Source organism: Ochotona curzoniae, unplaced genomic scaffold (genome assembly GCF_017591425.1).
Source record: "Ochotona curzoniae isolate NIBS_2020 unplaced genomic scaffold, NIBS_Ocur_1.0 scaffold_4812, whole genome shotgun sequence".
Taxonomy (NCBI): Eukaryota; Metazoa; Chordata; class Mammalia; order Lagomorpha; family Ochotonidae; genus Ochotona; species Ochotona curzoniae.
The window spans coordinates 1031932-1058048 of NW_024467124.1; the positions used below are offsets into that span (position 1 = coordinate 1031932).

General features: G+C 41.6%; 1 protein-coding gene across 3 annotated transcripts in view; it reads right to left on the bottom strand.

The window, feature by feature from the left end:
• PTPRM (protein tyrosine phosphatase receptor type M) overlaps positions 1-26117 on the bottom strand; it is a 773655-nt gene that overhangs the window by 88777 nt on the left and 658761 nt on the right. For all 3 annotated transcript variants that reach the window (XM_040970558.1, XM_040970557.1, XM_040970559.1), the window contains one exon: positions 9262-9349. In XM_040970558.1, the coding sequence (XP_040826492.1) occupies positions 9262-9349 (88 nt within the window). The remainder of the gene's footprint in view (positions 1-9261; positions 9350-26117) is intronic.

A 26117-nucleotide genomic window follows, 5' to 3' on the forward strand; every position in this document is an offset into this window, starting at 1 on the left:
CCTCTTCTAGGTCCCAACTCCTAGCACTGTCACAGTGGTAATTAACTTTCAGTTACAAATGAGGCCAGTTTTTCTTCTCCCTCTTGCATTCACTGCCCGTGTTCCACTGTAATCCCAGGTATACTGGAAAACAGCACTTTCAAGACTGCGAGGACCTGAGTGGACTTGCACTCTTGGAGCCCTGGGGTCTCTCTGTTCAGCAGACTCTTTCCAGGATGAATAAAGACAGTGATGAAGGTGACAACAGTGACACCAGAGTTTGCTAAGAGAACAGTCACGCATTATGAACATGAACTTAGTAGAAGAATTATAAAATTCAAGTTTGTAAAATAGACTGTCTTTCAGTGACACAGTCACTACTGAGAACTGAATATATCTTAAGCCACATGTGTTGGCGGTGCCAATGGGCTAATGTCTTAGGAGGAGCCCAGTTCTGTAGGAGAGTATAAGACACATGTTTTGTTCATGGAGAACAGACTGTTCATCACAGGATTGCATTTCTTGGCTGTCATAGTTCAGCATGCATTGAGTCAATCACTGCCTTCCCACAGAGTGATGTGAAAACTATCCTTTCCAAATAAGAATCCCATAAATAGGAAGGAGACATCATGAACCACACTGAGTCAGTGAAAATCAAAGCAAAAGAAGCAAAATAACTGCTGCTTCCAGCCACAGAGCCTATGTCACGTGGCTGCTTGGATACCTAAGAATGTCCAATGCGTCACAGAGATGCCTCCAAAATCAGGTGCTCATCTAGTATGAAACCTCTAGATAAGGACACAGAGGCTCATCATCATATCTTCTTGTAGCTTAATTCACCTTGTATCAGACGCAAGTTAAGATGCATAGATCCACCATTCGTTTCATAGAAGCTCAGTTGTTATTTTGGAGGTACTCCTGAGGCTAAATTGTATCCAATATCTATGAGGAAACACCTACAGGACATTTTTGGTGCTCATCAAATACAGGAGTCATACTGGACATGGGCTGCAGAGAGCAGCCAAGTCCGTATGCTCTTGAGCACCTGCTGTGCCACTTGGCTCTGAAGTCCCACAGGTGGGATGGGCTTTCTCAAGGTCAGGGTCTACTAGCCCTGAGAACAAACCTGGAGGACTCAGTGCTCAGGGATAGATCCAGGAAGGCGAATGGGACGTACGGTTCACAGGAGGTCAGTTACTACCCATGAAAGCCACAGGGTCAAGACTGAGTATGGTGCTTCTGGAAAAGTGGTCTGCTAAGTGTGAGAAGGCTTGTACTTCAGGGTTATTTATCCCATTTGTGTTTCTCAGCATCAGGATGTCTTGGTTATTCCACAGTGATTTCCTGTTACTATTTGTAGAAAATGTTGTCCCAGAAACCCTGATGTGAATTCTGGCTCTGTGACTCCCATGAATAACGAACCTGTACAACTACAGACATGGCTGATCTCCTTGCGTACAAAGGGGTGATAAAGGACCACTTTCATAGGTGTGGTGGAAGCTCATGTGAGATAGTAGAATGGTTAGTTTTCATTAAAAATAAATTACCCCTCTTATGTGGATAAAAGCAACAACCTTGTTGGAAGTTACCCAACTTCCAAGATCTTCGAAGCAAAGAGCTAGAAAATTTGCTTTAGGTAGAACTGAAGACTAAGAAGCCAGTCTTCGGAGAAGTGAAGTTTGAACAAATTATAAGGAGAAAACGGAAAAAGAAACAGGTTGACTACTACTCAATAACTCCTATTTTTAATCTTCTGGTATATACTCAACTTTTCAACCCCTATTGCATTTGATTTTGGATAGAGGAAGAGGTTATGGGCTCTGGGACTAGCATTCCTGCTTGAATTTACAGTTCTGTCACGCTCTGGTGCCAAGACTTTGCATGAGTGATTTGATCTTTTTATGCTTCAGTTTTCTCAACTGTATAATGGGAGGAAAATAATGTCTACATTATTATGGTACAATAAAAAAAAACCTTCATGGGGAAAATTATGTTTGTGTAAAAATTATTGAAATCCATGCATTCTTTTTCCATAATGCACATTTTCCACAATTATTCCAAGAAGTCTCCTTTACATGTATGGATTTGAAAAAGCTTTGCACCAACATAAATTTACTTTTTTAAAAATATAACAATTTATTTATTTCATGGCTACAGACAGAAACAAATAGCAATAGCAAGATGAGAGAGAAAGAACAATTCTATCCACTTGTTTATTCGCTAGAAATGAGCCAGGAGACAGGAGCCTCTTCTGAGTCTCCCACATGGGTGCAAGGTCCCAAGGCTTTGGGCCGTCCTTGATTGCTTTCCCAGGCCACAAGCAGGGAGCTGGATGGGAAGCAGGGCTGCCAAGACTTTAGCCGCTAGGCTACTGTGCCAGGCCCGGAGAAAGATTTTTTAAAATTACATATTGTCATTATTCCCTAAGCAATACAGTATAACAGTTTTTTATATAGCATTATATCAATTCTATATTAGAAAGTATATAGCACTTGTAGAAATTATTTCTATAGCGTTATATCAATTAGGTATTGGAAATCATTCAGAGACTATTTAAAGTACATAGAAGGAAGTATGATGGTTCTATGTAAATACTCTACCATTTTACACAGGGGACTCGGGCTTCCAGATTTTGGTGCCTTTGTAGGTGTTAGAACTTAAGCTCTATGGATGCTGGGGGAGAGCAAGTGTGTGGATGTGCTGGTTGGGAAAACTGGGGGATGGGAAAATGAGCCTCTGCTGGTGGGAAAACACGGGGTGATTTTTCCTCTCATGATTTTGTGTACTGCTTCAATGACCTACCTGGCTTATACTACCTTCATAAGCAAAAAACAAATAAACCTACTTCCATTTAAAAAATCAGCACAGAGGGAAAAAAAAAAGCTATTACCTTCATGGCGTAGAGATAAGAAGATTGAAATAAAATAGAAGAAAATGTCAGCAGAGCTTTCATCTGCATGGTGAGGGTCTAGGCAATTTCCCCCAAATTTTATTTACTGTACAAATTTCCATCATATGTATGAATTGCTGTTATCATTGGAGGAAAAAAAAACTTATTTGCCATGCAAAGCTGGGATGTGATCAGAATCTAACTGATAATGTCTTATTATCTTCCCAGCTCCATTCCATCAAGAAACGTTACTTTGCTACTTGGAGAAACTCCACCTGCGTAAAGGACTAGCTCTTCATTGCAAAAGCTTTACAGGCTTCAGCTGGATCCAACAGGCTCCAACCACATTTTTGGATAGGAAAGTGGCTATAACAAAGCATTGCATATGTTGAAGATCATAATTTGCTGAGACTTTCCACATGCATGTTTGTGTACTATAATCTCGTGTGTGTGTATAATGAAGGTGTCATCATATGAGATTTATTTTTACTTTTATTAATTTGAAAGGCAGAGTTTATACATACAATACTCCATCTATTGGTTCACTCCCCAAGTGCCCGCAACAGCCAGGACTGGGACAGGCCAAAGCCAAGGATCTGGAATTCTGGTTGGATCTCACAAGTGTGGCAGAGCTCTCAGTATCTGGAATATCATTTTGCTGCTTTCCCAGGCACAATAGTAGGGATTTGGGTTGTGAACAGGGCTACTGGGTCTTGAGCTGATGCGCCAATATAAAATACCAACACAGAAAGCAGCAGCTTAACATGCTCCACTACAATGCTAGCCCCTCCCTTTTGTGATATTTAAAGTAGGACTCTATGGGCTTGGAAGAGGAGAGGGGTATGGGATAGAGGGAGTTTGGGTAATGATTATATAATTACAGTAAGGAGTAAGCTCCAGTGTCCTCCCATAGTACAGTGGGATGACTATAGTTCACAGCAATACATCATATATTTTGTAAATAATCTTGTAGTAGAAGAACTAAAAGCTTCATAAAGAAATAATGGATCCCAATGGAGACTGAAATGTTACCTGCCCTGATTTAACCATTACACACTGTACACATACATTATTACTCGGTACCCCATGTGTATGTATGAGATGCTGTGTTAACAGGAAAATTAAGTAAATAAAGTGAAAAAAGCATTTGAGCAATTAAAAAATTAAAAAAAAAAACCTGTCTCTGTGCGCTAAGTCCCTAGAACTTGGTATTCACATCCTTCCCATTGAGTTGCATGTTTAAAAATAGCTGTAAGTAGTTTCAAGGGTTTACTCACTTTCATATTAAATATAATGGTTATAGGTAATAACTTGTACATGATTAGATTACTCCCATAGTGGTAGAAATGGAGTTTGTCATTGATAATCTTTCACCTCCAGCTAATTCTCTCACTCTGCTAAATACTGATGACATATTTAGAGTAAGCTGGAATTACAATGACCTCAGTAACATTTGGCCTCTGAGGGAAGACTGGAGATTAATTTAATTATGATTGCTTTCTTGAGCCTACACTCTTACCAAAGACTCCAGTCACACTTGTCTCAAGGTGCAAGGGCCTTGCTTGCCAAGCAGCCAGGCATGGTGGGTGGGGCTGTGCAGTGGCATTCTCGCCATCAGTGTAAGCGTGCCTGGTGCCTGGCTCTCTGTTTATCTAATCCCTCTGTTAGAGCTTTTGGTTATTTACCCTTCAGAATCTGGGCTGGGATCCCAGATACACTTTCACTGTGTCTGATCTTTCTAGATTTTACCTTATGTTTTCCCAGACATATTTTTTATCTCTCTGACTTAGGTCCATGTGAATTTAATGCTCCTGACAGATCCTTCTCATCTCATTACATTCTGGTTCCCTCCCTACCCACAGCCCTGCCTCTGCAGTTAAGCTAGGCAATGACAATGTAGGCACCTAGGGGACAATGGGGAAGCTCATTGCTTTGGTACCAAACCCTATAAAGTTGAAGTCTTCAGTCTGGACCATTCAGATTTGATCGCTGCTCAGAAGGACTGATGGAACAAGTAAGTTGAAAAGTTTCACTCCTTTCTTAGTTGCCTCATTCTTTTTTTTTTTTATTAATCACATTGTATTATGTGACACAGTTTCATAGGCTCTGGGATTCCCTCAACCCCTTCCCATGCCCTCCCCCATGGTGAATTCCTCCACCTAGTTGCAGTATTACAGATCAAATTCAGTTGAGATTCTTTCACTGCAAGCATAGAGTCTAGCATCTTACTGTTATACATTCAACGGTTTCTTGGGGAGACCATTTCTGGTCTGAAGGTAGAGCTGGCAGAATATCATCCTGGTCAATCAAAAGTCCCAACTTAACATCAACTACAATTTACAACATTATGGAATTAATTGTCATGGTATTGAGTAACAATATGTTACAAGATGCAAGTTCTTAACCATATCCTGTGACTACTTCATTGACATTTTGATTTTAGTTTATATACAACTAGCTTCTATACTCCTTAAAGTGGCTATAGGGTACTCTTCAGCTGTCTCGTGTCTATCCTCATTTTAGTTTATAGTGTTGAAGCACTATTCTACTGACCTTGGCAGATTTTAGGATAGTCTAAACTGCTTATAACTCTAGCAAGGCATTTGTCAACAGTTGAGGTATAGAACTGTTTTAGGAGGGGTGTGCAGAGAAATCTTCCATACCCCATTGAGGAGTATCTAATCTCTGTGTCCTACCTAGTAAGGTGAATCCATGCTGACAGTTTCCTGTCTGGTTCTAAGCTTTCCTTGTTGTTCTCTGTCTATTCTGATTTTGTTTGTTTGTTTGTTTTTTCGGGGGGGTGGCTCCTGATAGTCATTGCCAGAGAGGATGGGGATCCAAAGTTGGAACTAAGTGAGGACCAGAGAAAGCTCCTCTCCCTAGTCCCGAAGGAAGTTTGCTGTTCTTCTGTGTCTACGAACCGCTCAGGGCTCCTAGCTATTGTTCCAATGACCTTGGATCCTGTGAGGAAGGATTTGGGCTTCTTCCATCCCATGTGGGAGATCCAGATGGGGGTGGATGACCTCAGAGTTCTCGCCCTCCAAAGGCACTCCAATTCCCAGTGGTCTCCTTGGCAGGTGGGATTTAGTCCTTGGTGCCCATACTGCTAGTCCTTCGTGTAGATCCAGGGTTCTTCAGGGTTGGGATATAAGTTTCCTCCTGTCTACCTGCTCCATTCTGGGGTCTTCCCCCGCTCTGTGCATATGACCTCCTGTTAAGAGGATGTCAGGATCGCTCTTGATTCCCCTCCCCCATATATCTTTGTAGTTTTACTGTTGTCTAATGCTGACTGGAGTCTGTTGTCTATGAGATACCTGCTATGTTCTAATTGCCTCATTCTTCAATCAAGATGAAAGGCAACAGAAGGACTCCTGTCTTCCTCCCCTTTGTAGTCACAGCTGTCTACACTCAAGTCATGTCTTCACCCAGCATCAGAAACTTTATTAACTTTACTAACCTATCAATGGCACAGGATGGACATTCCCTTTTCTCCAAGACACGATGTATCTGTGTGTAGGCTGAGCAATTGCCCGCTGTTGCATTACTACAGGCCCTCTGGGTTGGGCCCAGGGCTCCCAATGCCCTCTCACATTGTGAGACCATCACACTGATGACTTCAGTCAGCTCCTGGAAGCCTCAACTCACTCATGAACATTTGGGTCTAGATGCTTCTGCTTGGGTTCCAGAGCAGTTTATATGTTTGTTTATTGCATCTCCTTGAATGTTCCCAAGCCATCTAGTATGCCCTTGCAACTAAATTCATAAACTTGCTGTGCTACTGCCAACCTCATGATCACCTTCCAATTCCACGTTAAGTCTGGTTCTCTTGTAGAGTTGCCCATCTGGGTAGCCATCCATCCTTCCACCTGTCTGCCTATCTGCTATTCATCGTCCTCCTGTGAGTTATAGACTGAAAGCTTCATAATCTTCCTTATTTCATCAATCAGTACAGTCAAACACTTCTCTTGTACACATCAATGTACTTTCTTTCTGGCCCTTATTAATCATCCTATTAACTGCCTGTGCAACAGGGAACCTCTTACCTATAGTAAGTGCCCCTTTCCAATCCATTTTCTACTTTGCGGTTAGGTAAAAACTATCTAATGCAGATTTTATTTATATCTCACCCCAACAGCTTTCGTATTGTAATAAAACCAAATTCCTTAATTTTCTCTAGAGAGCTCTGAAGGTCTGGCAACTACCTCCTTCTATGCCTAACCTCACTTGTACTTTATACCCCCGGTACCTTGGCTTCCTTCATGACCTCCAATCTAAAGGCTACAATCACTCACAAGACACTTGCTCTGTCTGCAGAACACTCATTTATGCAGTTGTCTTCCACATCACATCCTCAAGGAGGCTGCCCATACCTCCCGACCAGGCCTTACTCTGGCCTGTAACAGAGTAAGAGTATTTATCCAGAGATGGTGTTACTGGGAGCAATGAGTTAATGAGTCCGACATGTTCATGCTAGTGTTTATCACACCTGTGCATCCGTAGCAAATGCTAGCTTTATTTATTTAGTTAGTTATGCATGCCTTGATAACTTAAAAACATTTCTCATGTATCTCTCAAGGGCAGGTAGTTAAGTATGCTCTGGGAAGTAGACTCAAGAATGTATTATATAACCATCAGCGAACTCTCGGCATGCTTGCAGTCATATCCCTTGATGCTGCTTTCTGTGTGCTCAGCAGGAGGGCCATGTGGCTGCCAGACACAGAGGTTTGTCAACATGTCCTATCCCTTTGCACAAGAACGAGGCTTTTCATTTCTCTTCTGGGAGTCTCCTGGGAGCTTGTTGTAGAGTTGAAGGACCCCAGCAGCCATCAGGAAGTGTCCTAGTGCTGCTAACTGTGGAGGGCTTCACTGGCCCCCAGGCAACATGCAGCATCAATGCAGTCCAACTACGTTTCATTTTCCTCCTCTGAACCTCCACAGCTCTGTATACATGGCTGTCACGGCAATGGATGATAGTTACGGTATGGGGTCTGCTCCATTCTGGAGTTAGGAACAACATCTCATCTTAATGACTTAGGCATCCTCAATGAACAGTACTGGGATGGCATCTCACCAGGGTCACCTGAACTATCCAAGGGGCAATTAGATCTCATATCCAAAGGGACCATAGCATGCTCTCTGAGACACTAGAGGGATGCAGCATGTTTTGAAACAAACTTCCACCCATGCAAAGCCAGCACCTGCATCCTGCAAAACCTGTGGTTTGGTTTTACTGGTGGCCACAAGCCATACTCAAATGGGATGTTGCAGATTACTGCTTAGCTTTTTGCTCCCCCTTTTCTTTGTGTAGTATTGGACTTTACAATTATTAAAATGAAATCGAATGTAAAGTTCAGTTCCTTGCTGGCACCAGCCACATTCCATGTGATTAATGGTGTTGCATTCACAGAGAATTCTGGAATCTGCACTGTCCTACTGAGGAAGGCTAACTCAGGCAAGTGGATGGGGCTGCTCTTGCCACAAACACTGAAACCCCCAAAATGCTCCCATGGACTATCCAGCCCTTCCAAGTTTGTTGTCTTCTATGTGATAAGATACCAAGAGCTTACTATTCCCCAGGCCGTCACATGACCAATATTGGTTCTAGTTTTTCAGTATTATTACTTGTTTACTTATACTTACAAGTAGTTCCAGTGGCTGCCACAGTCAATGGGCTTGTTGGTGCCATGACGTGGTCACAGACCACATAGAACAGCTTAATGCAGGGGAGAGGAGGCTGCAGCCCTGTCCGAGGGAGCTTATCAATCTACCCTGTGTCTCAGCATCATTACAGAACATTAATGAGGTTGGGCTCGATTTAAAAACCCATGCCATGCATTATGGACTGGGAACATTCTGTTCCACAGGCTCTGGGAATTACTGATATAATCCTAGCTCTTTTTGCTAATGAATATTGTGATGTGTGCACTATCATTTAACTCCGGAGTTCTGGTTTCCTGTCCTTAAAATAGGGCTGTTCCTGACCTCCCTAACACAGTGTCCAGAGGATTAATGAGTTAATGCCTGCAGAGAACTCCAGTTCTTTGCATTCAGACAAGTTGTGCATCATTATTTCTGGTAATTCTCACGGAGCAACTGGGAGACGTTATTGCTATTATGTTTACTTCTAAAACGCTTTTCCTTCTCAGCATTTACAGACCACCAAGGCTCTGCAGACCTTAAATCTGAAAATGAAGTGGGGCCAACAACACGAGCACAGTAATGCAATGTGGGCATTCAGCTAGCTTTTTTTCTTTCTTTAGTGTGAGCATAGCAGCAGCTCTTCTGGGACCAGAAGCAGTGACTGCCCTGGAATTTCTCCCTGCATGAGTCTGGTGGTCAATCTTATGAGATGCAAAGTTATACAACAGCACAGTGATGCTGTCAACACTTACAGGCGATGATATTCCCGTATCTGTTCTTCATTCTGTTCTCATCTTTCTTCGCAGAGTCCCATGGTGCTGATTGTCCTTCGAAGAAACTCTGAAAGGAAGGGGGAAGGGACAGGAAGCATTACAATTTGGTGTAATCAACAAAGGCAGCTCAGTGATGGAGGAGATTCTGAAAAAAAAAAAAAAAAAAAAACGGGGACCAAGGGCCAGAGCAAGAATGTGCACAGCAGTGAGAAGGATGATTAAATGGCTTTATCTCTTGACTTCATTTAGGCATTGCTAAACATGTTTTCCCACTTTATCTAATATTTTACAAATGCAGGAGTGGAGGTGCACAGTGAACAACACAGAACAGAGAATCACCACTCTTCCTACGCTACCTGGATACGTGATGCGGAGAAAAATTTAAAGTGTCTCTCAATTTCTTAAATTACATGATCATTTTTCACTATTCTTATAAGAGATACAGATATCTTTTTTCCTCTCTCTGCTTGCTAAATGAGAGGATTTGGCATTATTATTCCTGGGGTATTTAATCTTCATGTTATTAGATGTATTTCTTTTCTGTTTCAATTATAATAAAAATGTCCTCTACTGTCAGTGGACAGTGGAAAAAAAATGGAACTTTTCATTTCCAATTTAGCCCATGTAACATTTTAATGCTTTCCCTTTATGAAGTAGGGGGCTATGGAAGAAGGATGGTAGCAAGCAGGACTCAGTGACACTTATTTCTCGGCTTTGTCTCACCTGCTCCTGTGTTTCTTGGTAGCAGGTGGGAAAGAAGTGACAATAGCGGCATGGATGAGAAAGGCCCTATTCTGAAAGGCTTGAAGGACAGATGGTGTCAAGAAGTCTTGTTCTCAAACAAGCCTGGGATAGCACTCACAGTTTTCTCTTCCCAAAGTTCCTCCTTTCCCATTTCCTCCTCCTCCCAGCATCTTGGCCATCTCTACCACTTCCCAATGCTAGTGACTTCTTTTCATGGGCCCTTGTTCATTAGGTGAGTTACACCTCAGTCTTACTGCAGTTGACACATCTTCTCTAAGGTTTCTGGGACTCTGCTCCACCCATCTGCATGTCCCATAGCACTCCGGCATGGAGTGGACGATGCTCAGCATGCTCTGTCATTTCTACCTATGTGTCCACTGCCCCATGGAAGTAGTTTAGCAACTACTGACTAAAGGTATTCATGGCTGCAAGCTCTGGTTAACAAACATCTTTGCCCTGAACTCAAAATTAAAGCTTTATTTCTCTTTCCTATGTATATGAGTTCTAAGACTTGAAAAACCTGCTTTTTTGTCATTTGTTGGTATCAATAATGCTGTTACCATACACATATAGCTCAGCTCTCATCAGAGACTAACTGGGAAAGAGTCGCTCTCAGCTCTTTCCCAGTCTTGGGCTTCAGATCTTGTCCTTATCAGCACATTCATACCCGACATTACATCAGTACAAGTGTGAAAAAGACGAAACTACGCACATACGAGTCAAGGAGTTTTAAATAGCCTGTCTTTAAAGGCCCCTGAGTTTGAGCATAGATCATGATTATCACAACAACTTTTGTTTTTTTCTTACATTCTATTTGCTCTTTTGGAAAACAAAGGCGAAAACAAAGCCCATGGCAGCTGATCAGGTCTAAACACACTTTACACACATGCACTGTAGGATGCTGCTTTGGTCAAGAAGGGATCACATATGAGGCCAGGGTCCTCATACAATTATATTGTCTTGTGACATCATGAGCAGCTGAGGCTAAGTGCACTTTGTGTGTTTACCCAACAATGAAACTGATTAATGACATATTTCTCAGAGTGTGTCCCTGTTGTTAAGCAACATGTGACTGTATAAGAATGATACTCTATCAAGATTAATTCAGAAAGTTTGTGTAAAAAATGGAAATAGTCTGAGTTGGATGAAGAAAATTTGAAATCCATGCCTAATTTTCTCATAACATATATTTTCCATATATTAGGAAAACTGGTTTGCACCAAAATAAATTCACACTTTTGATACTAATTTTTACACAAATGGTTTGAAATAGCTTCCCATGTTGCTAGTTGAAGGGCAAGACACAGTGTGATGCAGTAAAAAAAATAATTTTGAGTTATCAATAAATGAAGTAAAAAATACTAGCTGTGAAAGTTTACTAGTCAAGATCATTATGTAATCAGGATTGATTCAAGCATGTAGCTTCCATTCTGTTCTATAATACACTTCAACATAGCAACAGAGATTTTCAAGTCAGATATTCTTTTTCTGAATATTGTCTTTGTTACTTTATGAATGACAATGATTTTACACTTGACTAACAATTATATCTGACTGACAACAGCCAATTTTACTTGGTGTTTGTACTAATCTAACCAGTCATCTCACTTCCCTCTGTCTTTTTCACAAGTCTAGAGCATTCTCCTATTTTGTTTCTTTGTGGTCAGATGGAAGAAGGAAACAGATTAAGGGAAAATATCGGGTTTTCCAGCTTCAAGCATGGAGGAAATGCCTTTGAGTCCACTGAGGTTGAGTCACACATCGAAGTGCTTCTCATGTTTGATCACAGAAGCTCTCCTGTGGGACAGGCAACAGCCATGGTGTCACGGCTGTGTTTCATGAGCATGCCTGTGAAATGTGGGATCTGTAATAGCCTTTGCATTTGAAACCAGTTATATGAACTTCATTGTTTTCACTTAATTGGTGGTCAGGAAGCAGACACAAAACAACAAATGGAATAATAACTAATCTCATTCCATTTGAGCACTATAGTTCCAACAGTTTTTTAAGGGTAGGGCCCTCAGATCTTCCCTATTTCAGAGCACACGAGATGGAGGGGTAGGGAGCCCAACATGTGCCTGTATTATGAACACATCACCACTAGCGTAGTCTCTATGCCTTATGGTTGAAGGACCTGACAGAACCAGGACCAGATCTCCACCTTTTGTCATTCTGAGTCCACTGCTCCTTCTGCGTAGCTCTACCGTGACGATGGCTTTGAAGAGGAGAACAGTATTAAATCTACATATTGAACACACAGACCAACATTATTGCTTTCCAGCCCTAAATTATGTCTTATCTCTGAGTGAAGGGTTACATCAAGAGAATGTAAAAGACTGTCATGTGAACTGTTGATTACTTTTCAGAAGAATTCTGGTTTTTAGCTTATTTGATATGTGTTCATGGCAAGGACACAATAGCAGGAGAGGCAAGTTCCTGTGCAGAGCCTCTCAACTTCCTAGTGGGGAACTATGGAAATTATTGCAAATGGCAAAATGAAATTTTGTAAGCGAAAGAAAGACAAAGAGGTGCCCAGAGAAAAGACTGGATGACAGATGACAGCCAATCTCTTGACTCCCTGTAGGTTTGGGGACTGTGCCTCACATTTTCTGGAACAATCCCACACAATTCACCTGCATCATTACGATCATATGTCCTAATCCTTGGGCTGGAAAACAAGAGAGATGCCTTTGCATGGCACAGAGACTGGGAGGAAGGGCCTTCTAGACGGACTGCTTTAGTTTGGTTGGCTAATTTTTTATATCAACTTTTTCCTTTGAAATGGAGATTTCCTTTCATAACACTGTAAGATAAGCCCAGTGTTAAATTGGTATGGTTTCGGTTAACAAAAACTTTCAAAATATCTGAGAAAATATGTACTTTTACACCTTAGACTCTTATTATTCATGCATGGCGAATGTCTAGTTAGAAAATAAATCTTGGCTTATATTCAGAGAAGCCATGATTTGGTGATACATGGTCTCTCACAGAACGGGCCCTGACTGTTTTTCTAGTTTGGAAATTCTCAGAGCCAAAACGGTAACTGAAACGGGGACATGGCCATCAGAATCAGGACCTGCTTTCTGCCTGGCCCAGGGCCTCTCCTAACTCAGACATGCAACCCCGGAGGGAACAGATGTGCCTCCTTCATTACTCATTCCCCTGGGACAACCCCAAGTCACTTATAAATCCACAAAGTAGGACTGACGACCAACCAGGTATCTGGGCTTATCTGTAACTTCAGTAAGCAGTCACATTCTATTCTGTCCCATTCCACTGACTTTTGGCTTTTAAATGTGTTATCACAAATTAAGCAGTCAACACATATTTCATAAAATCTTCTCTCTTGTGCTTTTCTTTGGGGGAAGAACCAAAGCTTCTTCAGCTCTTCCTTTTTTATTTTCAGCCCAGAAGGTATGCATACACTTTTTAAATGATATAAACTGACTTACTGAATGCTTTAGGAAAAATCCTACTCTGAATCAGTATTCATGGAAAGTTAAGCAGCAGATAATTCACGGCGCATCTAGAGAAGAACGGGTTCCATTAGATATGGTGGAAGTAAGGCCAACCAGTTCTGAGTCGCGTCCAGTGCTGAGACAGAAAACTGGGTCCCTTGAAGGCGGTGGGCCAGTGTCTGGCCTCTGGCTGCTTGTGGGGAGCTTTGTGTGCCATGTGCTTCCCTTTCCCTGTCATGTTCCATTTCCCCTGTGGTCCCCAATTCCTCCTGCCCCTCACCTCATGCTGCTGTTTGATCAAACTTAGGAGCAGGTTCACTAAAATCAAGTTCAACCAAAGCACAGGTGTGATTTAGAAACGGAGGCCCATAAGACAGAAGTCACGGCTGAGGGAGTCAGGGGAAGGGTCATCCCCAGCCAACAGCATGCTCCTCCTCCTCCTGGCGCAGTAACTTAAGGGCAAGCCTGAGGGACAGCGGTGATGGCCCGAGCTCCTAGTAGACTTTTTATAGGAGAAACTGTAACTACAATAGGCACATTTAAGCAATATTTAGTGGTTAGGGCAGTTTTTTAATATGCAGGTACAATTTAACACAATAACTATGGGGTTTTTATTATGAACAAAACACTTTATGTATGTTGGGGATTTAAGTTAATGGTCTCACTGTGCCTTCTGTTAGAATTTTCATAAATATACTTATGCTTTTATTCTACTTAAAATGTAATTAAAGTGTTTCTTCTGACTACCTGAGCTCATATATACTAAAAAAAAAAAAAAAAAAAAAAAACAGGCAGCAGACCTGGGAAACACTTGGAAAGAGTAATAAGTCTGCGAAACAATAAAAATGAAACCGGGCGAGCTCTGGTGAATACCAATGACTTCTCCTCCTTAAGATGCTGCGCTCTCCATGGGCACAGAGCAGAGGGAAATTGAACATCCTGCACACTGTCATTTCTTCCTGAATAGGAAACATGTTTTTGTGATTCAATAACCATCCCCCTCCTACCCCTCCTACCACCATCATTTTCCACAGGATATAATTATACATCTCAGTGGCCCACCTCAAGAGAATGTTACTCCAAAATGATGCACTCCGTTAAAACTGCCACAGCTCTCAGATAATAAAAAACGAGAGAGGGAGAGAGAGAGAGGGAGAGAGAGGAGGGAGAAAGGGAGAGAGAGAAAGAGGAGAGAGAGAATGAGACTATCCAATACAAAAGCTGCCAGAAAGAAAGAAGGAAGGTCAAGGCTGTCTGTAACATGCAGTTTGCTCCCAGGCAGTGCAGGGTCAAGTGTTTTAGAAGCTTCTGAAATCGAATTTTTCCTCCCTTTCTCATATGAATGAAACTGTGCATATAAGATGACTAAAATAATCACCCTGAGAAAAAGAAGATGAACTCACTGGGGCATACAAAGTCTCTGAACTTTCTTTGTTTTCTGCCCCTGCTTCTCGTATAGTTGTTCCAACCATTGCATTTTATTAGGTACATATACACTATTCATAATTATTGCACTAAAGCATCTAAACGCATAGACCACCATCTGATGGGACACAGGGCAGAGTGCTGATGGGAAGAGGAGCGCAGAAGTTCAGGCTCAGTGGTAGCAGTGCTCAATGGTCACCATGCATTCTCCAGTGTCCTCTATGCAGGAAGGCAAGGGGAGTGTGTGATGCTTCAAAGGCAAAAGAGGTGGGGACTGAGTTACAATAGGAATCTAGCTCCATGGATTGCTTTATGCCTAAACACTCCAAAATCTTAAGTGTGAATGCTCCTTGATTCTTTCTGAACGTGTATTTATTGGAGATGCAGAGGAAAAGGGTCAAGGAGAGAGGGATCTTCTACCTGTTGGTTTACTCCCAAAATGTCTTTGTCAGCCAGGGCCATCCAGGCTGAAGCCAAGAGTCATGAACACAATCCAGGTGTCCCCAGGGTTTCAAGGATCCAGAACTTCAGCTATCCTCTGATTTCAAGGGTGCACTTTAGCAGGAAGCTTTGCTGGGAGCAGAGGTGGGATTCTCATTCTGCTATGTGATGTGGGTCTCAACAATGCCATCCTATGAGTGATTCTTTCAAAGAAAGTGCTAATCTCTTAATACTTCAAGTGGTCAGCTTTTATTGCAACTTAATCCAATTTGAAATCTTGCAGGATCTTTCTGTTTTGCAGGACTCAAGTGGGTGATGATTTTGGCAATCTCCTTTACTTACATCTCTTTCTCTGTGACAATGGAACTGAACTGTGCAGCCTTAAAAAATATGCCATTTAAGGACCTAGAAATAGACCCCACACCACCCCATGAGGCCCAGCATAACTATAGCACGTTTTTTATTCTATTGAATATTATTCTGAACGGAGGATTTTGTTAAAGCCTTTTTCACAGCAATGGCATGTAATTTCTGTTGATGAAGATATACTTTGGAGATTTTTGAAACTCTAGTAGGTGAATATTTTTAATCGTATTTTACAGAAAGGGAAATTTAGGATCAAGGATGTTGAGCAGTTCTCCTGAAATGATGCAGTTGGTGAGCAAAAGTATTGGGCCCCAGAGCCAAGATCAACCCCACTTTGAACTCTCCTGTCTGGGCATGAAGCTGACTAAAGGCTTTATGCCTCTTGTGTGGCACAGTGCACACAGCATCCTCAAGTTCCCCTGCCTGTGGGTTATAAACCACCAAGCAATTCTGGTGACCCCGCTCTCTGGGTTGAGTCAGTGATTTTTCCAAAGGTTAGGGGAGCATGTGCACCCTGGAGGGACCCTTAATCTACTCACTTTTTGTTTCTTTTCAGATTTTCCAATTTAGAAGCCTCCCTTCTTCCCACCTTCAGCATCCCTGCTGTAGTCAGCTGCTGCTAATGAAGTGACATATCCCTCAAGGCTACTGATGCAGAAAAATGTTGAAAACCACTGATCAAGGGACAGGAGTGGGGGAAAAAAGCCAGGCACCCTTCAGGTGAGTGACGGAGGGGAAAAGGGGCGGCAGTGCTAAAGTGCAGAGCAGTCATGGTTGCTGAACATCCCACTGATAGAAACAGTGTTCTGGGGAATTAATAGAGACTGACACACAGCAAGGTGGCTTTAATGAGGGGAGGATCTGGATACCAGAGATAGTAAGTTTCAGTGGAGTTTTAATTTTAAAGGGAGAAGGTGCTTGTGAAGGGATATTGGGATACTCAACCATTTCCTAGTCTGCATTCTTTTTCACTTAGTTTTCTGGAAGACAGCTTAATAGACAAGAGTCATATATGCAGAAGTGCCCAGGTGCCCTCATGTCTGGGATACCTCCTCGGTCTTCCTGCACCTGTAGCATAGAGTCCCTGATACCCTGACACTCATTGCAGGGATCATCACAGGGAGGGCATTCATCGGTATGAATATCAAAGACTGGACTTGCAGACTCCTTCTTCCTGATAGGGTCCTTGATGTGTGCCATGCCATGAGCTCAGGTGTACAGAGGGACTGGACAGCAAGGGACTTGGACGAGTGCGTAGAGTCACTGCAAATCACTTGGTCAAGACTGACTTTTTTGAGCTAACCCTAACATTGTCCAGGAACTGCAATTTCCTCCACCTCTGCACCTCACGTGACTTGTCAGTGAGCCCTGGCAAGAGGCAGCTCTCCAGAGACGAGCAAGAGCACTACCCTCAGAAAACACATCTCCCGAATGGCTAAAGGAAAAGGGATGCTTCGGCAAAAATCCAGAGAGCAGCCGGAAAAGCTAGGTTTCTTCTGTCTCTTGCCTGAATCATTGCTGTAGCTCCCTCGCTGGTCTCTCTGCTGCACCTCACACCCCCCGCCCCCAGCTTGTAAACTTACACTACAGATAATTATTTTGAATGTTTTCTTTATGCACATTTGAACTTGGGAGGGAGAGATTATCTGTTTACTGATTCATTCCCCAAATGCTTGCAGCGGCTGTTGCCGGGGCCAGGCTGAAGCTAAGAGTTTGGAAAGTGAACTCATGTCTCCCATATGAGTGGCAGGGGTTCAAGTACTTCAGCTATCACTTGCAGCCTCCCAGGGTGCGTATTAGGAGCAAGTTAGAATTGCAAGAAGGGCTGGGCCTGAACAAGGACAGACCATACGGGATTTGGATGGTCTGAGTGATCTTTTAACTGCTGCACTAAATGCCTGCCCAAACAATTAACTCCTTCAAACACATCAGAGCACCTGCCACTTTCCTACTTAAAAGCCCAGTGAGTGTCTCCACTGAGGACACGGTCCTTAGAAGGACTCAACATGTCTGACATGCCCAGTATGCAATAAGTGCTTAATTAAGGCTGTCAATGACTATTTTTTACTAATACTCAAGCTTGTTTTTGATGACAACACCTTCTTGCTGACTTTGAAGACAATTGTTGTAGTTGGTTTTTGGATATTCTTTTCCAATTCTCCTCCCTCCCTGCCCTGAAAAGAGTTCTAGAATTTCCTGTGTTGATTCTATACAGCATTTAGGAGTGAGGCAGTTGCTTTATTCTTTGTCCATTTGTTCAAAAGACCAACACAAGCCAGCATCCTTGTTTACTATATTGCTCGGAGGGCTTTCAGAGTCCTGTCCTCAGAAATCACAAAAGTTCCATCACATGTGGGTGAAAATCTAGAGACAGTTTTTTAGAGATGACAGGCTTATAAATGGATGAATATAGCAGAAAAAGGAATTTTAATTAATGTGAGATTTACAATCCTTTCTGGGATATCTATTGATTTATAAATCCTATTGGCTCAATTAGCAAGCTCTCCCTGCAATACCAATGTCAGAGAGATTAAAGATAAAAATTTGGAATGGAGAACTATTTCAGAAATTCAGAAAACATGGTTACAGGTATCTTTTCCAATGATCTAATAAAAAATAATTGCATCTCAATTTACTGTCAGCAAACCCAATGTCCACTCTTAAAAAGCAAGCGTTTTTACTGAAAGTTACAACCCAGAGTTATTGCTAGTCACAGCAGCTGTCCTTTATTGACACAATTTAGCCAAATGTCATTTCTTATTAAAGATTGTGGATACTGTCACTTCTGAGTCACACAGACTACCCCTCATGGGGCAAGTCTTGGCATTCAGTTTTAGTCTGTAGGAGTCAGGAGAAGATTCTGAGCCAAGCTGAACTCATGAGCCTGCCCCAGATGCTGGGCAGAAATTCAGAGTGGTGGAAATTCCCAAGAGTTGCTGATTGACCATCTATAGAGACAGAGAAGTAGGGTAGCCTCCCTCGGGAATCCAGACTCACCTCCCCTAACAGCTGCACCACCTTACTATAGACCTTGAGTGTGACACTTTCCTCATCTGACTGCATCCTCTAGAACGTGACGCACTAGCACGCCTTGAGGATGGGGAGTTGTGGAAAGTGTAGCAGTAACTGCAGACCAGGTTCCCAAGAGATAAACACATGCCAACTCAGAAGGTCTCCCCAGATAATCATCTAGGAATTCCTTAACCTTTTCTCTCATGCCCTTACCATTTGCTTCCCATTTATTCAGTGGCTTTAAATTTAGTATTATATGTTTAAAGACATTGACTTGCAAATAAGAGTCATTATTATAGTAACACATACTCTGGCTTAAGACACTAGAAAAACAGATGCAATAGTATTGCACTCTAGCCTGGCACACCAGCTCAGTTCTATTCTAAACCCAAAACCTCTGTTCTGGGTGAAAGAATGAAGATGATAGCCACAAACCCAACATCACTAATGAATCAGAAACACCAAGGGACAACTATGGCAGACAATCCCTTTCTCAACCTACACATCAGTACTTCACAGGCAGACCTAAGTTCACCATGTACATTACCAGGTGTTTGCATTCACTCTTAGGGAGATTTCTGAATTCACCATCAACACAAAGTATTCAAGAGGTAAAGAGTACAGGCTCCAGCACCAGAAGATTTGGACTTAAATTCCAGCTCTAATCTCTTCCTAAATATGTGATGACTACAGATACATTCTATATTTCTGTATTTGTCTTCCAATTTTTCCCACTGGATTTCTGCAATTATTTAACAGGACTGCCTTCTGCATTAAAATTAATGACTATCAATGGAAAGAATATGCAGATTTGGTACATATAAAAAGCCACAGGGCTGCTATCAGCACATTGGAGGCAACTTGAAGAACTTCCATGCACAGGGAACCAGGGTTGCAAACAGTTCAGCCCTCTTGAAAATCCATGTGCTCCCCCTGGGGGAGGAGCTGGGTTTCACCCAGCACCTACCTGGGACCCATGAGGAGCTCTAAAAATATCAGTGAACAGACAAATAGCAATTACAAATCTCAAGATTCACACATCATCACTGTATTTGAATTTGATATATTTCAGACCTACTTCTTCAACATTTTTTCTTTAAATGAATTACAATTATGTCTGAGCAATCTATCATTTGACCTAGACATACCAGTCCTGGGAATTTACACCAACAAAATGAAATCAGTATATGAAAGAGGTTTATAGCAGCTCAATTCACAGTAGGTATATATTGATTCAACCCAGATATGCATTAATTGATGCCTGGATAAAGACATTGCTGTATATAAACACTGTGGAATACTACTCAGCCACAAAAAAGAGTGAACTCTTATCTTTTGCTTCTAAATGGACCAACGGGAAACCATTATGCTTAGTGAAATAAGCCAGTCCCCAAAAGACAAATGTCATATGCTTTTCCTGATCTATCATAACCAATCCACAGAGCACAAAAAATACAATCTACATGAATGAGTTTGACATCCTGGAATTTGATTAGTCGTTATGGACTTTGTCTACACTGCTGAGGAATAGATTGTTTTCTTTTTCTACTTGTGTTGATGCTTTTATCTAATGGAGTGTTAAGCCTGTGATTGCAAAGTGAAATGAGAATATGCCACCATTAAAATTAGGGAAATAAAAACAAAGCAGGAAGGAGGAGGGTGGGTTGGAAATGCAGGCAGGAGGGAAGGTAGGGTGGGAAGTATCAAAATGCTCTTATATCTGCATTGTTTGCATTGTGAAATACATGAGATTTGTTCAGTTTCTTTAATTTTATTTTTTTTTATAATGATTACATGGTTGATCAGGTTGGGAAGGATCAAAGTTTAGGGAAAACTGGGTGAATTCATTGTTTCCAATTTTGCGATTTCTTCTTGTTGTTTCAGGGAAGGGGAGAGACAGAGGGGGAAACCACACACAACTTCCCAAACGCCCCAGTACCCAGGGATGAGGAACCGCCACCTCATATCAACCCAGAGTCTCAATGTGTACACATTCTGAGGGTTCTGTTCAAATGGTTAGGATAGTTCTGGAATGTTGTCAATTCCACCAACCCAAGCATAATCCCACCCTCCCAATGTCCATTGGCTGATACCGTAAACCTCAAGCCTCTATTCACCTAGATTTTTTACTGTCATCATTTGGCTAGGGTTGTTGTTCAGTTTGTTCATTCTCTTTCTTCTAGTATGACACCAAATGAGCTGCCATATTCTCCTTTTACAATAGGGCCTGGTTCCTTTGCTCTGCCTTTTTCACTAAGTAGGACACATTCTTGCAGGTGAGTCCAAGGAACCCGGGCCAGATGACCCACGGAACCCGAGCCAGATGACCCAAGTCCCACCAGATCCCCTGCCCCTGGGGCTCATAAACCCAGCACTCACCTTGGAGGCAGGCCCCAGGAACCAGAACAGGAATTGAGTCCTGCCAGATCCCCCACTCCCGAGCTCACAAACCCAACATCCACCTAGAAGATGGGCTCCAGGACCTGGGCCAGATGACCCAAGCCACACCACTTTCTACAAATAAAACTTATGAAAATGAAAAGGAAAGAAAAGGCACATTTTGCATGGAGGGCATGGATCTCAGAGTTTTAAAATTCCTCTAGCATTCTACAGTATGTTTTGTTCTTTTTCCCTTCAGAATCACAATCTGCTGGAAGGATAACAATTAGTTTAAGTGAACCAAGGTCAGATGCTAAAAGGAAGTAGTCAAAAGTTGTATTGAGAATCTGCTGATGTTTTTTAAAAGTGAAGAGTTGGCCCCAATTCAAGAAATGAGATATTAGATTAAACCTTGGGGGCACATGGTTCAATTTTTTATTTAGAACTACAAGGTTTCAGATTAAACAAAAATAAGATGCTTTGTGCTATTATTTGCACAGCCTCAAAACATTTTTGGGAAAGGAGCAATGTTGAAAGTAATGAAAACAAACTTGGGGGTCAACTGTGAGCTGCAAACAACAAAGACACAGAATGAACTTTCACACAGTATCTACACTGGTATTTCAGCAAGGAAAAATTCACAAAGGGGCCTTGAAGCTTTGCCAATAAGTATAATAAGGGTGCGGGGAACTCAGGCTCAAACTATTTTAGGATTCTTTTAGTGAAGTCAGAATAAAATATCAATTCAGCAGTCATGAAAACAGGTGACACTAACACAAGATAACGTGTGAAGCACAACTGCTGTGTTCCAAATGCTGTGCTAAGTGCTTTACCCGCCCCCCCCAACCCCGCAACTCTCATACACATAACCTGGTTAACCAGCTTGGTGTCTTCACTCAGTCTCTCATTACAGCTATAACCTATGCTAGATTGACTTACAAGAAGTTGCAAGGATAGTATGGAAAGCTCATATGTATGTTTCAGTTCCTCCCAATAGAAAAGCTTGCATAACTGCAGTATACTGGAGCAGTGATTGGTAGAACTTAAGTGTACAGTTCTGTGCTGTCAATACATGTATCTCAGCGCAGATTTGTCCAGCTTTTTTTTATCCTCTAGATAAAAGCCAGAGTTGCTGGGAGGCCTGAGGCGAAAGAAGCTGCTCCTTCTCAGCTGACAACCCCAAGGCCCTCATGACAGCCCAAAGGGGCTTTGTCACCCCATCACTCAGAGCTCGCTCCAGAACTGCCTGTGGCTGAGGGCAACCACCCTGGATGGTGCAGATGTTGGGCATGCTCCAGGGACTGGGCGCTCAATAAGGTTAAATCCTGCCACAAGCAGGATGCGAGAAGATCCAAGATGATGCTCAAGAAAGACAGCAGAATGAAGCAGATCTTTGTGAATCAACCAGGATGTGCAAGAGAATGGGGAGTACTGAGAGAGAGTAAGAAACACCCAGAAATAGGAGAGAATAAAAGCACTGAAGTTCCTATGTGCTCAAGGTCAAGGGCATGATGACAAGTGCTTTCTCTGCTTGTTGTGTTCCACCTTCTGTGGCATACGATGTTCCTTCATTTTCATTGCCTGAAAACACCAGCTATTTGGTATAAATCAGCTGACCCTAGCCTTTCCAAGTAGTTTTCTGTCTCATGTCTATTTATCTTTTTGGTTCCTTACAAAATTCTCCTGTAGCTATTATAGGAGAGGACTTCAAACAATTTGAGGGCAATGAAATGAAAATGGTTGTTTTAATTCATGCATAGGTTTCTGCTCTTAATTTTTTTCCCAAGAATTTTTGAGGACCCTTTTACACATGCATTTCTTTGCAGCAAAGCAAACATCTTTTAATTCCTTTACCTTAAACATTTCGAAATATTCTTGTATGTACTACTGAAAGTTACTTTACAAACCATAAGAAAATGTTACTGATATAAGAGGAACAGATTTCATGTATTTTATAGGTACAATTGTAAGATAATCCCATTTCCCTACCACTTTCATTCTTTCTCTAAATCCCCTCCTTCCTTTTTTTTTTCTTCTTCAACTTTTTTTGCCAAAACATAATTTCAGGTCACTCTATAATCGTACTTAATGCATCATCAATCATTATCAGCAAACAAAAAGTAGAAAGGGGCCCGGCGCGGTGGCGCAAGCGGTTAAGGTCCTTGCCTTGCACGCCTGGGATCCCATATGGGCATTGGTTCTATCCCGGCAGCCCCGCTTCCCTTCCAGCTCTCTGCCTGTGGCCCGGGAAAGCAGTCTAGGACGGCCCAAAGCTTTGGGAACCTGCACCCATGTGGGGAGACCCGGAAGAGGCTCCTGGCTTTGGATCGGCATAGCATTGGCCGTTGCGCTCACTTGGGGAGTGAATCTTCGGACGGAAGATCTTCCTCTCTGTCTCTCCTCTCTGTATATCCGACTTTCCAATAAAAACATAATAAAAAAAAAGTAGAAAGAACACAATTCCACTGGAGACTAAACAGAGGATGGAAACAAACACATCACAAGCACAGATGTCCGTTTTGTTCCTGTACGTTGTTGGGTATTCTATATTAACTACTACATACCAAAGAAATACGAAATTTGTCTTTAGGGACTGGGTTATTTCACTAAATATAACGGTTTCTAGTTTCACCTATTTTATTGCAAAACATTTCATTTTTTGGCTTTATAGAATGAACAGAATTAATATTAATTGAATTAATAGAATATACACACACCATATTTTCTTCTGTCATCGGCTGACAGACACCTAAGCTGATTTCATACCTTAGCTATTGTGAACTGAACTGCAATAAACTTAGGGGTGCAAAACTCTTTCATTTCATGATTTCATTTTGTTTGGGCAAATTCTCCAGAGTGGGACAGTTGAGTCTTATGGTGTATATCTATTTTAAGATTTCTAAGGAATTTCTATACCTTTTTCATATGTGAAATTTGTACTTTACATTCCCACTAACAGTGGATTAGAGTACGTTGCCCTCCAGATTATTATAATTATTTTAGTTACATTAAAGTGAAACCTTGTTGTGGTTTCCTTGATGGCTAATGATGCTGAGCATTTGTTCATGTGTCTATTGGCCATCTGAAAAAACTTACGTTCACATCCTCTGGCCATTTGTAACTGGATTGTTTGATTTATTGCTGTTAAGTTTCTTGAGTTCTTCATAATCCTCAATATTAATACTTTATCAGTTGCAATTTTTTTCTCCCAATTTTGCTGTCTCCTCCTCACTTTGTTGAGGGTTTCTTTACACTGCAGGAGCTTCATAGTATGATGTAACCTCATCTGTGTAATTTTGCTTTTATTGCCAGTGTTTCTGGAGTCATTTCCAAGAAGTCTTTGTCTATGCTAATGTCTTGTAGAGTTTCCCCAATGTTTTCATCTAATCCTTTGATGTTATCGGGTCATAGATTTTGATCCTTGATTACCTGTGAGTTGATTTTTTTGTTTGTTTGTTTAAGGTCTAAGGAGTATGGTTTCATACTTCTGCATGGACAGATCCAATTTTCCCCAACACCATTTGTTGAGGAGACAGTACTTTCTTCAGGGACCGATTTTAACTTGTTTATTGAAGATTGATTTTTTTTTTAAAAGATTTATTTATTTATTGGAAAGTCAGATATACAGAGAGGAGGAGAGACAGAGAGGAAGATCTTCCATCCGATGATTCACTCCCCAAGAGAGTGCAACGGCCAATGCTATGCCGATCCGAAGCCAGGATCCAGGAACTTCTGGGTCTCCCACATGGTGCAGGGTCCTAAGGCTTTGGGCCGTCCTCCACTGCTTTCCCAGGCCACAGGCAGGGAGCTGGATGGGAAGTAGAGCTGCTGGGATAAGAACCGGCACCCATGTGGGATCCTGGCGTGTTCAAGGTGAGGACTTTTAGCCACTAGGCCACGCCACTGGACCTGAAGATTGATTGTTGTAGCTGCAAAGGTTAATTTCTGGGGTTTATATTGTGTTCATTGGTCTACATGTTTATTTTTGTGCCAGTATGATCATGCTTTGTTTGTAATTGTCCTGGGGTATGTCTAAAAATCTGACATTGTGATTCCTCTTTGTTGTTGTTCTTGTTGTTCAAAACTGTTTTAACTGTTTGTGATCTTCTGTATTCCCATATAGATTTTAGCATTTTCTTTTTCAGATTGAGATGAATGTCCTTGCTATTTGGATTGGGACAGCACTGAATCTGTAAATTGCTTTAGATAGTATTAATATCTTGATAACATTAATTCTTTCAATCCATGATCATGGAAGATTCTCCTGCCCTTTTTACTTATTTCTATTTATTTACTTCTATTTATTTCTTTAATGTCTTGCAAATTTTCTTGTAGAGATCTTTTACATCTTTGATTAAATTTATTCTTATGTATTTAACTTTTTTTGGCTATTGTTAATGGCACTGGTCTTATTAAGTTCTTTCTCATCCACAGTATTGTTTGTGAACACAAAAGCAACTGATTTCCCTGTGTGGATCTCATATCCTAAAACTTTATGAAACTCTTTTATGAGTCCAAACAGACTCTTAATAGGCTCTCTTTGCAAAAATCTCCCATTATTTTTAGCACTAGAATTAAATCATAGATTGGCTGAAGAGGGCCCATGTTCCCACTTCAGACTTGCAGAGCAAAACCCGTGTACAAAGCAAATTGTTGCTGGGTGCTTCTGGCAAGGATTCCTTTAACAATGACCAAAACCATTTGCATGGTATGGTGATGGTGACTCTCCACTGGCATGAATATTTTACATTTGCATTATCCAACAAAAAGACCACTCACTACTACTGAACGCGTGCAAGGAGGTAGGCTAACTGAAGAATGTTGCTAGTGGCTACCATTATGAATAACTGAAGTTTGATTTACAAGTTTCCCCACCAAAGAATTTCACAGATGGTCTGGCCCAACCAGTCAGAGAAAGCTTCTTCTTTGAGTCACAGATTCTACGACATAACTGCCTTCCTGAAAAAGAAATATGATTTTTTTTTCTGTTTTATGGGCTGAGAGATGAAT